This window comes from Podarcis raffonei, chromosome 1 (assembly GCF_027172205.1).
Source record: "Podarcis raffonei isolate rPodRaf1 chromosome 1, rPodRaf1.pri, whole genome shotgun sequence".
NCBI lineage: Eukaryota > Metazoa > Chordata > Lepidosauria > Squamata > Lacertidae > Podarcis > Podarcis raffonei.
Genome location: NC_070602.1, coordinates 57,866,444 through 57,884,265, shown reverse-complemented (window position 1 = coordinate 57,884,265; position 17,822 = coordinate 57,866,444). Strand labels below are relative to the sequence as shown.

The window sequence follows — 17,822 nt, the reverse complement described above, 5'->3', positions numbered from 1 at the left end:
GATTACTCTTTTATGTAGCCTCCACCAGCTTGGTGCCCTCAGCTATGAGTTGCACTCCAAAACATCTGGAGGACACCAAGTTGGTGAAGGCGACTTTATAATTTCAAACAACTGCTAACACAAAACACTTATTTTTACCAATGCCTTTTACATTTCCTGCAATTGTGGGTTGCATGCTACTGCTCTGCCCTACTGGTTTTAGTTATTTTGTCTTTTGTATATTTGGTGTAGCTATTTAATGATTTTATATTTTTTAAAATAGTTGTTGTTGCATTGAGGTTTTCTTTTTTAAAAAAAGATGGCCTAGAAGTTTAAAAATAATAATTTCATACATTTTAATTTTATTTATTAATTAAATTTTAATGCATCTCCAAGGGATGATTGGAAAACTATTTCTGAAATGGGCCTCCATTTTTCTTGGTGAAGCACCAAGTATGCTGTCCAGGAATAGATGAGTACAGACAATACTGCCAGCATCTTTTACAATTCAAAAGGAAGCTTGCTTCTTAAAAAGGAGGGCAGCCAAGCTGGCAGCAACAGAAATTCTGGAAGTTGTTGATTTAGGATGGACATTAACATAGAAGCTCTGTGCCTTTTCAGTGGTATGTAGATAGGGTAAAAATGTAATGTCCCTCCCCCCCTTCTTTCTCTCTCTTTTTCATACCACCTTTTCTCTATTTTTACATTTCCAATTTTAAAGTCATGGCAAGATATCTAGAAATCCACACATGGACACTCAAATCCCCATCCCCAAAGCAGCAGCTCATGGAAGACCCTAAAATCACGCTATAGGTTTCCTTTGGCTCCAGCCATTTTCTAAGCAGCCATGTAATTTTGCTCTTTGTAATTTAAGATGTCTCTTAATTATAACTAGATTACTACCACCCCACCACCCCAAAAGAGCCTCTGTTTTATGGAAGAAAATAATTGTTTCAATATGTAGCGCATGTGTGAACGTTTCGCCAAACAGTAAGAATTCCTCCGATTATTTAATGATTTCTTTTCTTCTGCTTTTCATTATTTTTATCTCTACAAAGATGAAGAGATTAAAGACGACAAGTATGGGGAAGATGGAGGTGTCAAGGTGAGGGCCAGAGTCAAAAAGAGCAAATCATAGGATTATAGCGAGGTGTGGGGAGAGAAAATGGATGAAAATAAAATGTTTCATATTCATGAACTGCCAAACCAAGCAACCCAAACTGACATTATGTCAGGACCTGAGATATGCCAGAAATATGCTGGTGCAATAATTGCCATATTAGATGCATGTTTAGCCCAGGACAGGAAAAACATAACAAGAGAATTAAAAAATGGAATAAAAATGGCTATGGAAACACTGGTCAGAGGCTGTTTCAGTGTTGCTACCACATACTGGCCACAGATTGGGTGTGAGGGGTGTCAATGAACTCACAACGACAGGTTCCCAGCACACATCCTTGCACCACAAAAGATGACACACTGCAGCATCCTCACTCCATTAGCACCAGTGGCTCAACCGGAAACGACCCCGCTATAGCCAATCCTACAGGCAGAGATCTGAATCCTTTCATAGCCCTCACAAGTACAGTGGTACCTCGGGTTACATACGCTTCAGGTTACAGACTCCGATAACCCAGAAATAGTACCTCGGGTTAAGAACTTTGCTTCAGGATGAGAACAGAAATCGTGCTCTGGCGGCGCGGCAGCAGCAAGAGGCCCCATCAGCTAAAGTGGTGCTTCAGGTTAAGAACAGTTTCAGGTTAAGTACGGACCTCCGGAATGAATTAAGTACTTAACCCAAGGTACCACTGTACTGGTTTATGAACACAGCATGCAAAGGGGAATGAGGAGAAGTCACATAACACAGCACCCATATAGCTCCAAGGACACACTCAGAGAACACACTTAGCTCTACTGGGACAAAGATTCAAGATATACCCAGGGAGGAGAAACTCCTCTGACATGCAGGTCAGTGGAGAGGGGCCAGGATTTAGGACAAGGGCAGACACACACTGACTGCAGCACTCCAGCAGCCTCCAGTGGCTTATTGCATGGGATTGGAAGCAGGAAAAGGAATGCAACTTCCCATCAGGGCAAGTGATGGAAATGCCCCCTTTTACATTTTGTAAGCCTGGCCAAAACCAGTAATATCAGGGGCAAAAGAGAGGGAGCTCCAGAGATTTGGAGCCACACAGCAAGCTCCACAGAGCAGTATCCTAGCCACACACATACCCCAGCACCAGACAGGAATAAGACACACCATTGGGGCACTTATTTCCCTTGCTCCCCACCACATCAGGGTACCTGAGTCAGCAGAGAAAAGAGGGCGCTAGTATAGAGTCCATAAAATTGCCTACCTCACATCATGTGAAGGAAAGTGACCACGATCTATCAATCTTGGCAACCAAGAAAAGCCTTATGTGGCACAGGTAAAGCCTTTATTGATCAGCCTCTGGGATGGGATACATCCTGAAGGGGAGTTTTCCTTCAGCAAATCAGAGGTGTTTTGATGGCATAACTATCATGGTGACTGTGCACATAGTGTTCTGCTACCATATTGGGCCATTCTGCTTAATGCGTCAAAAGCGGCTCCCCAGTATATGACTGTGCCCTAAAACTTTAACTTTTGCTTTTTTCCTGCTGGAATGATAAAACCAATGCTTTTATTAAATTCTAGTTATTCTGCAATCGTCAGTGCTAATACATAGTTACCTATATATAGAATGAGACAGAAATGTTACCTAAGAAACAGTAACGTAAATTTAAACACTTCACTAAACAATAGGAGAGAAGCAACCTCATTTTTGGTCAGACATTCCTGAAGGAGCTGTCCCTGCATAATGGCTGTGATTTGAATTTAACTAGGACATAATTCACATGTTATGTCACTAAAGTCATGAATACAGACAGAAATATACATTTACATCCAAACACTTGTAAAATAGCCAGATTAAGGTGTTACTTAATTGAACAATAAGCAAGGTAAATCCATTTTCAACGAAGAGAAAAATCTGTACCTCAAGAGTCATACTGAACAACACAGAATTATAATCTTTTATAAGTATACAAGTGATAACTTGAAGAGTTTAGTAATATGACTTTTCATAGAATCATAGATTCTATGAAGCTGACATTTCATAGAATCATAGATTGGTAGAGTTGGAAAGAACTCCAACGATAATCTAGTCTAGCACCTGCAATGCAGGAATCTCAACTACAGCATCCATGGCAGATCACCATCCACTGGCTTGGTTTCCAAACCCTTGATCATCTTGGTGGCTCTCCTCTGCACACACTCTACCTTGGCATGCAGGTCAATACAGATCTTTGGGATACAGTGGATGCTCAAGCTCACGGATACACGTGATCCATGTGGGATGCATGTTTGCAACGCACAGTGGCGCGTCTGCGCACACGTGGGTTGCGATTTGGCGCTTCTGTGCCGGAAGTAACCCGTTCCGGTACTTCCAGGTTTCGGCGGTCCGTAACCCGAAAAAACGCAACCTGAAGCGCCTGTAACCCGAGGTATGACTGTACATTGCTTTACTTACACATAAATACAATCTGAGCATATCATGGAGTGGTTTACAGCAGTAACACTCTAAGAACAGAGTTAGAAACAGATAGAAAAGCTAGGAGCCAAATTGCTCCTGGAACCTGGGTTCTAGGAGCAAAAACAGAATGGCTAGTCACTATTTTTCCCTTAACGCAGCAGCTCTTTCTATTTTTTCAAAATGCATTAACTGATTCATAATTCACATCAGTGGCACATTGTTAACATCACATTTTTAATAGCAATTCTTAATTGGACACCACAAACATAAATGGGGCTCAGTCGCTGCAATAGCAGTCAAAACCACAAGTCATTTGAATAATTAATATTTACAAATACTGATGTGTATATGTGTCTGTGTGTATTGTGCTAGATGTGAACTTACATGCTGGGGTGGGGGCAGGAGAGGCAAAGGGGCACATGGAAGGCAGCAGCAAGCGATCTAGAATCGATTTCATTTTAGGCTGGGCAGGGAAGGCGAGACATATCTGACAGGAGTGTGGTAAGGGTTAAAAGAATATATACCTGCAGCATCTGAACACTTGAGCACAATGAGGACGCCTATTATTGTTACTATATTTAATTTTTAATTGCTTTAATTGCTGTTTTAACTCTTAACTGTTACACTATTTGAATGTCTTTGCTTTACTGTATTTTTTATGTGTGTGCTTATTTTAATGTTTCAATGAAATGGTTCTGTTGTGCATATTTATTACATGCATATATATATTATTTTGTAATTGGTTTTATACTTGTAAGCTGCATAGAGGCCAACTTTGACAATTAAGTAGCATATAAATTCATTAAGACTACTGTGGATTATTATTACTACGATGCTGAACTTGAAAGAAATTTCAGAGAGAAAGTGAAACAAATCTGTAACTACTAGAAAGTTCAGCAGGGACAGGCCTAGGAGCCCTCCTCCCCTCAGCCCTCCTCTCACTCATGGTGCACCAAACAGGGACATGCTTGACGGGGCTTGAAGTGCCGAGAGGGGAGTTGAGGCCCCTCTCCCCCAGCCCAGCCCTCACCGGGACAGGCTTGGAGCACCAAGCAGGGATGGGCCTTGGAGACCACCTCCCCAAGGGCTTGGAGGAGAGTGCTGGCGTACCATACAGGGACAGGGCCTAGGCTCAATACATGCACCTATACGTCTAAAATTGGTCACAATTGGATCATAGCAAGTTGCAGAATGCGCCTAGTCCTTAGGAAGTTTTGAACGCTGCCCAAGAAGACCTTGCTTCTCCTTTGGGGTTCCAGGCGAGCCCCAAAGTCACAGCTTTCCAGCACAGAGCAAGACATGTCTCTGTAGGTTTCTGCTCTCACACACAGCTACTCTGGCTAGTCTTCTGCCTAGGATAATAATAATAATAATTTATTATTTATACCCCAGCCACTCTGGGCGGCTCCCAATCAAGGATCACATGGCCTGCAGTCAGGTGAGGGGTGTGTGTGTGTGTAATACCAACCCACCTTTCCTGGAGAGCACCATCACTTAGTCCATCGCTTGAGATGCTGATGAGCACTTAACTGGCCGGTTAAAGCTATTACTTTGACAAAGGGGCTAGTTGGGCAAACTTCCTTTTATACATTCCACCCTAAAGGTACAGAATTGAAGGGTTAGAAGGGGTCTCTGGGTTTCTCCCAGACTGTCTCCCTCCCAAATTCATAACAGTATTTATTATTAATCTGCAACATAAAAAGCAACTCATAAATTGGTTCCTTGCAAGTGCACATCTTGAAAAACCGGGGAGCGGAAAGAAGGGATAATACTTCACAGAGTATATCAATAAAACAACAAATATGTGAAAATAAGTATTTGCACTGCACCTTAGTCACTAATATGTTTAGCAAAACTGACTACAAGGTTTCTAGCGATCTACCATCATCTGTGTAGAGCGGTCTAAAAAGTTTTAGAAACATGGAATTTGGAGAATTCAGCACAAGTGATCTTTCTAACCTTAATTATTCAGTGGCTGTGGTGCCTGCTGCAAAGGATTAACACACAAAATATATACAGAGCAACAAGCTTTGCAGCAAGTAAATGCCAGAGTATTTGCTGATATGAGTATGGAAAAGAATGTGTGTGTGAGGGGGGCAGGTTGGGGGTTGGAGAGAGAGATTGAGAACTTAAATAAACCTGCCAAAACTCACAGCTTTAAGTACTAATACAGAATATGTTTAGAAGAAGAAGAGTTTGGATTTGATATCCCGCTTTATCACTACCCGAAGGAGACTCAAAGCGGCTAACATTCTCCTTTCCCTTCCTCCCCCCACAACAAACACTCTGTGAGGTGAGTGGGGCTGAGAGACTTCAGAGAAGTGCGACTAGCCCAAGGTCACCCAGCAGCTGCATGTGGAGGAGCGGAGAAGCGAACCTGGTTCCCCAGATTACGAGACTACCGCTCTTAACCACTACACTACACTGGCTCTCACACTGCCTGCTTACAACTACTTTGCTCAATCGTTTTCCTTGCAAAGAATAAGTAAATAAATCTCAGATACCAGATAGGTCTCAATACAGTTAAAGCATAACACAACCACACATCACCCACACCACATCACCACACATCACCCACTGAAATATTGTAAAACAGCTAAAAATCTAGGTTCCTCAGTTCAAGAGGTTTCAGAATATGGCATTATGATCACAGGGCACATGGGTTGCTTCCATATTAGAACACTTTAGCACTGCTGAGACATCATTCCCCCCCCCCCACCAAATTAGCTGTGAACAGAATTAAAATGGAGATTCTACACAATGACTTAATACCAGTATATTATGCATAATTAGTATATAATGCCTCTCCCTATAGTATTTACTCTCACATTAAGTCCAGTTCAGCAATGCTGCTTAAGTTTCCTCTCTTAAGTTTATCGTATCTGATTGCTTCATGATGAGTACAGGTGGTAGATTACTAATAAATGACATATGAATTACTTCTTGAATAGCATCAATTTCATTCATGCGTTTGGGAGGGGGTAAGGTAGAAGGATCCTACCATTTTTTTTCTTTCCTTTTGGTTGCAAAATTCCACTCTCAAAAAACAAGGAGAGGAAACTACCTGTTCCAATAAATAGCTTTAAATCTCCAAAGGCATAGGAACCCAGAGAGCCTTAAAAGTACCTTGCCTGCCAACACTTGCCCAGCTGGTGCTGGAATTGTGCTTTATTATAAACGTTGAAAAAATGCCCAAAATCAGGAGTAGGGGAAAGGGAAGGAAACCATGCACACACAAAAACAATGCAATGCAAGAGGCTGATAATCACATTGTCTGGTTGTTCCCCAAAAAGTGAGTGAACAAAGGATTACCATGCCAGTAAAATGGCTGTTGTGAAAGCAACTTCACTGCACTTGCAACTAAATCCCAGTTTACTTGTACATGCTGTATTCCATGTGAACACCCATGACACCCTGGGACCAATGACTGGGCTACTACTTATAAGTGGGGTAATGCCTGAAAAATGAATTTTAAAGACCATCCAAGCATTTCACACTTGACGCATTTGCTGCATGAAACACTTGTTTAACACACAGCTGTCACATTAAGCAGGAAGTAACCCTGAGGAACTATATGACTATGAGGAAGAATGCAACTGCTCTCCTGGGGTGTAAGGCACTGCCAAAGGCTAATAACTGCTTGGTTTCCTCTGATCCCCACATGTCAGTGGGTCTATAAATGAGAAAATCTGCAAAAGTTGCTGAAAATGAATGGAGTATGTTTTTTGTTGACTTGCTCATTTCCAAGCACTAATAATGATAAGATACATGCATAAGGAAGAACATTTTAATGTAAAGGAATGAAGCATATTTCTATACCGCGAATTATAAACAAAGCAGCAGAAAAATAATCCTCTTTGGAAATAAAGCAAAACAAAATAAATCTGGCACAAAATAGCACTATATGAAATTATCAAATAGCTTACTTTTTCTTTAACAAAAATGGCAGCCCAGCCATATGCCAGAAGCAAATGGTTGAGCTTCAAGCATGTAATACTGTGAACATCTGAGTCATTGAAGATTTTCTATCTCTTGGCAACAAGAGATAAGGCCAACTACATCCAGTATTATCATAATGAGGTTTCACAGCAATGAAAAGTGCATACAAACCTTTCTAATTCTTCTTACTGCAAAACAGCTATTTCTGGGATAAAAGTTTTTTTAAAAACCAAAAAAAAAAACCCTTAACACATTACAGTTTCCAGAAAAACTTATCATGTTAGGATGGAAAATTCAGTACAATTTATTTATAGAAGCATTCCTCAGTAACAAATGTGAGCCTGGTTGACAATGGTCAAGTTCCTCAATTGTCAGTGGGATTTTGAAGCATCAAGACGGAAAAAAGAGGAGGTGATTTGTCGTCTTGTTATGGTATGTGATGGACTTTGCTTTCAAAACATATTGAAGGTGTTCATTATTTCACTACAAAAGTTGGCCTGATTCAGCAAACTATTCAGTACATTCTTATTTTAAAGGTAACTGAAATGTCTTGCAGAGTTCTTGGTCAGGGTAAGATAAAAACCTCTGCTTAAAAACACCCATCTTAAAATAGTCTCTTTAAAAAAATTAAAGAAGTTAAAGTGCCTTAAAAAATAATATGAGGCGTTCCAAACAAATATTCGCACATCCAGGTTTACGGCATTTGGGAGCCAAAATGTCCGAGTTCCAGGGCGTTCAGGATCCAAGGTATGACCGTACCATAGGTGTAGTCTGCAGGGGTCAGCCCCCCTACCACGTAATTAAATTAAAATACTTAGCTGACCAATTGCGTTGCAGATAACTTGGTTCTGCCACCCTGCCACTTAATGCCTGAATGACAAGTACCTAATCAAAGACTCCTAACTAAGTTTAGTAGTTGTGAAATAAGAGGTGAGGTCCTCTTCTGGATCAGAAAGTAACAGGAAGCAGAGAGTAGGAATAAATAGACAGTTTTCCTGATGGAGATACGTAGAAAGCAGTGTCCAAAGGACTGGTATTGGGACCTGTGAATGGAGGGCCAAAAAAGATTCTTAACTCAACATATATGCTCATGGGGTCTGAGGTCCCACAGAAAAATAGGACTTTTTCTTTAAAGTGTTTTTCTTCCCTTATTTTGCATGTGTAGAAAGAGAACCAAGAAGGTTGGTCTCTTGTCAATACTGTAAAGAGGTTCACAGTGCAAAAAGAAAGTGGCCTATATTATCCAAGGTTTTGGATTATGCTCCTGGATTATAAAAATGTTCTATTTAATTGCAAACCAATATGTTCTGTTCGCTACAACAACCATCTAGTACATATGCTTGCTCATGAAATAAATGCATTTTAAAATGAGAAACTTAACTTAAATCAATAACATAAGCTGACCTTTATTCCTGTTGATTTACATCATTCCACCACACTTTGTGCCTGTATAACTTTCCCACACCTCAAGTATTTCAATAGTATTTCAATTGCTTGTGATAAAAGACCCCTGTTAGACCTATTCAAAGTATCTTATGCTTTCCATGGTACTATTAATTCCAAATATTTCATTGTACTGTTTACCAGTATCCTAGTCCTAAATATTTCTGTCTATGTAACTTCTACCAAGAGCGGAGAACATCACTGCAGTGCTGGCATACACTTACAGTTTGGAATACTGGCCATCATCCGAAAAACAAAACCATGCAACTACTTCCACAGACAAATGTCAGCAGTTTGCCCATAACACATAGCAAACTGAGTTTGAAATTTTGGAGAAATTCAAAAGTAGTTTGAACACTGTTATTCAAAGAAGAAAAAAACGTGAAAATTCAACCAACCATGTCAAACCTCTCAGTGTGCCAAAAGTAGCTCTTTATATAATGAAATTTAACCACATGCCAATATGCCCTATCATAAATATTTATCTGCTGGTGCAGGAAAAGTTAGGATCAGTGGTTTATGAAGTGTGATTCTCAGGTTTAACTCCCAAGGAAGTCTTCTAAATAGGAAGCTGCCCATCAATTCACTACCCAGTAAAACTTATAAGGCAATGACACAAGGATGCATTATAACCATAAAGAATTTGCCAATACATTTTGTATTGTATCACATTATTTCTAACATGTTCCTGCTAAAAACTTTACCCTACTGTGATTTGTAAATGAAAAAGATTAACATGAAACGGCATAAGGAAAAAATACATTCTACCTTTTTATATCATATGCCACAAAATAACTTACTCATCAGTCTGAAGATCAACAAATGTAAACCAAAGAATTATATGGGTAAATGACATTCAATAGAGTATCACCATTTCTTAAAACAGGGGAGAAAAATGAATACCAGACTATTATTCATATTGCATGAATAATTCAGAATATAGCCAGATATATACTCAAAATCCAATAAAGTAACAACCGCATTATTGTACTGATGTGCAATAATTTCTTTGAAACTGATGGAAAGGGCATCCAAACCATCGCTAATTTCACATAAGAATTTTCATTAGGAATAATAACACTGTCAATTCCAAAAGTTAAAATGTGAACTAGAAGCTAACAAGCAAACAAACAAACTGGTCTACTTAAATCTGACACACAAAAGCTGCTTCCCCTTTCATGAAATGCAATCACACATTTTCTCACTAATATCTTACTCTCTATCTAATCACTTGATGCATTTTTCACTGTTAAATGGTGTACAGCAAATACAGGATATTATCCATTAAAAGGGATACATAAAAGCTTTATTTGGTGTTGGGGCAATGAAATAAAAGAGGCCCTGTCACCATAGAGATGAGATTACTAATCTCTATGGAAAGGAGGAGGATATCATCACACCACCACCTGCTGTTACACGCATGATGGATCAGGCTAGTAATTAAAACACAACCCTTTCAATGCTATACTGCAGCACTAGACATCCATTCAATTATCTTCGAAATTAAATTTAGTCAAAACTACCAAAAGTAGAATTAACAGCATCCTCTCTCATGGAGGTTTCTCACACGTATTAATGTGCTGCCTAGAACTACACACATCTATATTCACACAATTTGTGTCAACACAGCAAAAGGAGGTTTGAATAATGAAGCCATGAAAGACTCTGCAACTAGGATTTGCATCAAACTGCTGAATAAGCCTCTTCGCCAGTAGTTAGAAGGACAAGTTTAAAGCAGCCAGTGAACCTTGGGCAAACTGATTAAACTACAGAATTTTCCTGAACAGGAAAGGTTAGATCACATTCAAAATTCTCCTACCTCGATCAAAAAGTCTCCTGTTCTCAAGCCAGCTTGCCATGCTACCCCACCTTCATCCACTGATTCCAGATACTGCAAAGCAGGAAAGGCTGGAGTAGGGGTGAATTCTTCAATTGGTGTATCAGCTTTGGGAATAATATTTTAAAAAATATATATTTTAATAAAGAAAGATAAATATTTGAAATATATACTTAATGTGATTAAATGATTACTTATGCAGTGCCAGAAATTCATTAAGTACAACAATCCCTTCTCTACAGATCTCCCTGCTCTATAGTTCTCTCCCTCTCTTTTTTCATGATCACTTGAATTTAGTCAGCAAATAAATGAAGCTCAGCTCTGGTAAATTGCTATATAGCCAAAAAAGCAAGTGATTTGGTGGAACAGGACTCTCATTTGAAACCAGTATCATTAATTTTCAAATATCAGCATAGCATGGAGAATTCAGGCATTTAAATTTTCAAGTCTGTTAGCAGATAATTACCTACAGCTACAATGAAAACAGTATGAAGTAATTAAATTTAATGGTGTAACATTGTATTTGCTTATGCATCATGTACATATTTATATGCCGAATGATCTGACATGCATACACTTTCATAGACAATATGCTCCAATAAGGTCTCAAACATCATTTATAACAAATGATACATGAAGCTGGATATTAGCATATGTTTTTAAGGGGGCCCTTGAATATTCCACCTGGAGAGCTGGGGCCCATACAACATTAACATATATAGTAAGAGAATAACCTCTGTTTGCTGCAGAGATAGCTCAGCGCCAGCTGATCTACACTGTGATGAAGTCACAGAGTCTCTAGAAGACCCCGCTAAAACGTGCATTTAGCCAGGATGGTTAATCAGGAACTGTTACATAGCTAGGGAAGCCCAATAGGTGTCTGCCATGCTAGCGAGGAATGATAAAAACGGTATTCCCAGAGGAAGGGTGTGGAGGATCCACCATAAGCACATATGGGCTAGCCTTGAAGCCAGGCTGTGTGAGGGAGAGCCCATCCAGCAACTGAGGGGTGTTTCAGTGGCAGGCACTGGGATGTACCACCACTTAAAAAAATGAAATGCAAAAGCAATAGAATGAAAAGCCTTAAAAATATACCTTTGATTCTTAGGCATAAATCTACTGGAGTACATTTGGCATAAGAAAAAGCTTAGCACATTTCAACACACAAAGCCAGGCATCCCTCACAACAGAACACACTAAAAAGGCCACTCAACATACATGCAGCTTCTGAAGATATAAAAATGATCTGATTTTCATACTAAAACTGCAGTAGTTCCACCTTGAGCAAGCCACAGATCTATTTCAAGCTTGTTGGCAACATGCAGCTTCACTCCGCAAATAATTTTAACGCATGAACACTTTAAATTAAGCAATTTTGACACCCCCACAGCCAGGATGCTTACAGTGTGAATAAACTGAACAGTAACATATACAAAATATGTAGGCAACCTTCCCCTCAGAATTATTCTCCATATCTATTCTATACGTATATCTATGCATTAAAAATATACATGCATACACATACCCCTCAAAACTGCTCAATCAGAAATTCATGTCAGTTTTACTGCACAGAGAGAACACTGTTGTCTAGCAACCAAATGCATAAGGAATAATGCCTGTTTATTTTCAGAAATGCATGCCATTTTTCACATAGGCACTCACCCAATCACACAGACACAGAAAATCCACATACCTTTGGCCCCTCTGAGCACAAACCCAAATCCTTCATTGTCTTTTTTCTGCAGGACCACAGCCTTTTCTTCTATAATGCAGTCACTGTAGAGAGAATTCCGAGGATAGCGACCATTATTACATCCCTTCATCACCACAGTAGTAGCTGCTCCTCCAGGGTGTAGGTTCATCATCATCACAGCCAGTTAATCAAATAATATTGCAGTAATCAAACATGGGGAAAATATAACGGCAAACAGAAGAAGGAAAGAGACAAAGACAAGGCTTAATGGCAAGGGAGAACATGACAGTGCAACTTAACGGAGGGGAAAATGCAGCAAAAGCAGAGGAAGAAACCATGCGTGGTGGTAGCTGAACAAATGTGTGATCATGTCATCTGTGTGCTAGCTAGGAGTCGAAAAGAAAAGAAAGTGAACTGAACGACAGTAGCATTAATAAACTCCTCAATCGTGGATGTACCAGATGCATCTTCTAGTGAAGCCAAAATGAAACCAACCAGAAGAAAAATGAGGCAGCATTTTAAAACCTAAAGTTAGCTGGGTTTGCTGTTATAAGTAGCTAAAAGGCACGGATATATTCAGAAGCTATGCCTTGCATCAAAAGCCCTTTTTCAATCCTATTGAATGTTGCATGCTGCAAGGATCCCACATGATCATCTGACAGCCTACAATGCTAACAACGTGCAGCTGCCTTGGCGTCATCAAGCACAAATTTTCACAGCATCAAGAATCTGCATAATTTAAATAGTAACAAGGCATGTATGTTCATGATCACCTTTTTCTATAAAAATTACAGAGCCTTCCTGAAAGCCAGCACAATGAACTGATAATCAGAGTATCCTCTGAAAGACAGACATTACATTTTTTAAAAAAAGGCAGCTTCTTAAAAATTATCTGATAATTACTCTTCGATAAGTGTTTTTTTAAAAAATAAAAATAAAAATCCAGTTATTCAAAGAATAGATTGAGCGTAAGTTTCTAAGCCAAATCACAACACTTCAAGAGATTTAAGCTGATCTGAGTTTTTTATAATAAAATAAATATTTTATATCATTAAATGGCAACACATTTTCAAGAAATTATTCATGTAGAGCTTTCAGGTACTCCCTCATTTCTTTTGCATAGTAGGCAATATTTCCTTTAAAAAACAGTAACATGCTTAAAAAATATGATGGTGCAGTGGCAGAAAACCATTGCTCTTGAGGTAATAAAATATGGGGAAACTCTGGAATCTGACCTGACAAAATATAACTAGCTGATCCCCAAGACCACAACCTGCACCCATTTACACACACTTGTTTAGTTAGGTTTCCATCATATCCCCGAGGCTCTGATTAGCTTTTGCACAAATGTGTCTATATTCACAGCTGAAAGGAATAATGGAAAGTTCCCTCAACATTCCAAAATAGCCAGCACCCTTTGGCAAAAATCCACAGAGCAGCTGGCAGTTATGATGGAGCTCTTTCTGGGAGAGAGGCAGGGCAGGTTGCCAGAGGCAGTTGGTTTCCTGGCTAGGGGTAGGGCCAGGATTCCCTTTCTCTTGTTCCCAGATGATGACACAGAAGCACAAGTAGATAGGGTGCAGATGAACAGGTCTGGAGTAAAATCCTAACACATCTGGATTCTGAGCAAAAACGGCAGTTTCTGTCAAAAGGATTTACAGCGAGAGGCAGGGGAGGGGGAGGGAGAGGGGGCATTAAAGAAAAAAGGAAGAAAATTGTCTTCTCCCCACGCCACCTGGTCACCTCCAAGTTAGCAAATTTAAAAATCATGGCTTAAAGTGGCAGGACTGAGGCTTCCATTGCTGCTCATCATACTCTTCTTTCTACCCTGTCCCTCATTCCCAGGAAACTATTTATCCACCCTTTCCTATAGCCTCTATTTCATCTTGTGTGTGGAGGTGGGGGAAGGGACTGAGAAATCCCCTCTACAGCAAGTGACTATGGTTACTATGGCTACTATGGCTAATTATAATGTAGCATAAACTGCTAATGTTTGAAACCTTTTGGGGCCAAACTACATACAGTGGTACCTCGGGTTAAGAACTTAATTCGTTCTGGAGGTCTGTTCTTAACCTGAAACTGTTCTTAACCTGAAGCACCACTTTAGCTAATGGGGCCTCCTGCTGCCGCTGCTCCACTGCTGCACAATTTCTGTTCTCATCCTGAAACAAAGTTCTTAACCTGAGGTAATATTTTTGGGTTAGCAGAGTCTGTAACCTGAAGCGTATATAACCTGAAGCGAATGTAACCTGAGGTACCACTGTAATTTGTTGTAGTGCTGCTCCAAAAGTTTTTGGATGAAAATGGTTATTTAGATCCCTTCTAGAAACCAGTTTCAGACTGGTTTTGGCTAACAATAAAAATTCATTGGTTACCTTAGTGCAGGCATAGGCAAACTCGGCCCTCCAGATGTTTTGGGACTACAATTCCTATCATCCCTGACCACTGGTCCTGTTAGCTAGGATCATGGGAGTTGTAGTCCCAAAACATCTGGAGGGCTGAGTTTGCCTATGCCTGCCTGTGGCAATCACACAGGGTCCCCGGACGGTTGACGGTCTATTGATCCCTGTGCCACCGCTGTGATTGCTTTCCCGCTGCCACCAACCCGTTTCTCTCAGGTACACACAGAGTCCAGACAGTTGTTAACATTAAATCAAATAAGCAAGTTTATTTTATAAGCCTTAACAAGTTTATGGTTTCAGATAATTTTTCTTGGCAGTTTCTTAATCTTAGTTTCTATCCTGGCCTATACCTTTCCTAATAACTGCTAACTGATTATCCCAACTGTCTATCTGACTCCTATCAGTTTCTCTCACTCTCTCACAACACAACTCGACCAATCCAGACTTATCCTCCCTCTTCCTTCTCCAACTCCCAACTCTAACTCCTCCCCTTGGGTTCCCACTGGCCAATCACTTTACACTCATTTAACCCCTTCCTTATGACCCACCTAGGAGGGCAAACATCACACTGCCTTAGTGGATGATCTGGGCTGGGAGATGAATTATGTTTATTATTTATTAAATTTGTATACAGTTCTTCATGCAAAGATCCCAGGGTGGTTCACAACAGAAAAATACAAAATGAGAATACAAAATACATAATAAAACAAAAACAAAAGCAACAGCAATCAGGTGGTTAGAAACCCTAATCAGCAACTCATTTCCTAGGAAGTTGAATGAGGTGCATGTGACCCTGTTGATTCTCCTGGACCTCTGAGCTTGTTTACTGATCCATAGACCATGCTATTTATCTCGGTTTTCACAAAGGGATGGGAACTGTGGTCACAATGCTAAAGTGGCTTCGTTCATTCCAGAGAGATAAAACCCAGAAGTGGTGCTAGAAGATTATTGCTCTTCTCCATGTCTGGTGGCCTGTAAGGTTCTGCAGAGCTCCATCATGTCCCCTATGGTATCTAACAACTACATGAAACTGCTCAGAGAGGACAGTTGGATTGCAGAATCATCAGTATAAGCTGATAATATCCAACTCTATATTTTTATTTTTATCTCATTCTAGGGAAGTAGTTCAAAGGTTAAATCACTGTTTGGTAGCTGTGAAGGACTGAATGGGGATGACGAAACCAAAACTTAACCCAGACAAAACAGAAGTACTGGTAGTGAGTTCACTCAGGTTTGGATCTGCAGTTTGTACTGGGTGGTGTTACACTCCTACTGAAGTGTACTTCTTGCTCAAGTGATTCTGCTAGATTGTGTAGACGGCACCAATAGTGAGGGGTGCCTTTTTCAGCTTTGGTTGGTTTGTGATCCACAGCCCTTCCTAACAAAGCTGAACCATGGTCATCCATGCTCCAATTCAGTGCTGGGAAGCAAGTAGGTCATAATCTACTGGTAGATTTCTGGTTGAGTTGCAAAAACATGGCAAAGGTTTCCGACACCCAGTTGTTTCAATAACAGCAACAACTAAATTACGCTTTACACTTAAGTGATGCTACTGCTATGAAGGAAGTTAAGCAAAAGTAGACTTTTGTGTGAAAAGACTGTGGGGTCAGTTCAATTCTGGTACACTGGTACCTCAGAACTTGAATATAATTCATTCCGGAAGACCATTCGACTTCTGAAATATTCGAGTTCTGAGGCGTGGGTTCTGGCTGGCCAACAGCTAGGTTTTGGACAGGGGAAGCCGTGCTGGACGTTCATGTTCTGAGGAATGTTAAAAAACAGAAGAACTTCTGGGTTTTCGGAGTTTGGGAGCCAAAACGTTCAAGAACAGAGCCGTTCGAGTCCCGAGGTACCACTGTACTAAAAAACTAATTCCTAGGCTCAGAAGGTGCTCAGAGGCACTCACTTTATCCTTTAATTCAATTTGTATTTTGCACCTGACTGGTTGGTTTGTATTTGCACTTGGTTCTGGCTGGAGTTCTACAAAGTCTGCCTACCTCTGCTCTACAGATCTCCAAATTAGACTATTGCAACATGCTCTAGGTGAGGCTGCCCTAGAAAACTGTTGAAAACTACAACTAGTACAAACTGCTGCAGTCGGGTGGCTGACAGGTCAGCATGTTTTTGATGCATAATCTCTCTCTCTCTCTCTCTCTCTCTCTCTCTCTCTCTCTCTCTCCTGTTTTGTATGATCTGCATTTTTTTACTGGTTTATTTTCAAACTGAATTTTAAAGCAATCTTATACCACACAACCAAACAGAGCTACAGTTCCCAGCACTGTTAATGAACTACAGTTCCCAGGATTCTCCATGACTGTAAAAGTGGTATAAAAGTGCTTTAAACGTATGGTGAGGATGTGAGCTACGGCCTGTGACCTGGGCACCGTATTTTTCGCTCTATAGGACGCACTTTTCCCCCTCCAAAAATGAAGGGGAAATGTGTGTGCGTCCTATGGGGCGAATGCAGGCTTTCGCTGAAGACTGGAGAGCGAGAAGGGTCGGTGCACACCGACCCCTCTCGCTCTCCAGGCTTCAGGAAGCTATCCGCAAGCCTTCGGAGTGCAGCGGGAATGCCCACTGGGCTCCGAAGGCTTGCGGATAGCAGCCTGCAGCCCGAAGCCCAGGGAGCACAACGCTGCACACCCCAGGCTTTGGGCAGATATCCGCAAGCCTTCGGAGCCCGGCAGGAGTTCCCGCCGGGCTTCCAAGGCTTGTGGATAGCAGGCAGCAGCTCGAATCCCGCTGGCTGTCTTGGCTTCTTTGCTCTATGGGGGGGGGAATAATTTTTTCTTTCTTTATTTCCCACCCAAAAAACTAGGTGCGCCCTATGGTCCGGTGCGCCCTATAGAGCAAAAAATACGGTACCTTAAGGATCACATTCTTCTGTATGTTTCTCCCTGAATGATTTGCTCATTATCTGAAACTTTACACCAGATCCCTTGACCCTAGGAAGCATGGCTGGTGATACCCATGGT

At 40.6% G+C, this 17,822-nt stretch overlaps 1 protein-coding gene across 10 annotated transcripts in view; it reads right to left on the bottom strand.

Moving 5' to 3' along the window:
* Positions 1-17,822, bottom strand: part of SHANK2 (SH3 and multiple ankyrin repeat domains 2) — a 343,276-nt gene that overhangs the window by 131,716 nt on the left and 193,738 nt on the right. For 9 of the 10 annotated variants that reach the window (XM_053388521.1, XM_053388455.1, XM_053388493.1 and 6 more), the window contains 2 exons: positions 12,446-12,528; positions 10,735-10,859 (listed from right to left, as the gene is read on the bottom strand). In XM_053388521.1, the coding sequence (XP_053244496.1) occupies positions 10,735-10,859; positions 12,446-12,528 (208 nt within the window). Of the gene's footprint in view, positions 1-10,734; positions 10,860-12,445; positions 12,529-12,903; positions 13,213-17,822 lie in introns of those variants that run through there. The other variant, XM_053388513.1, reaches the window with a different exon arrangement.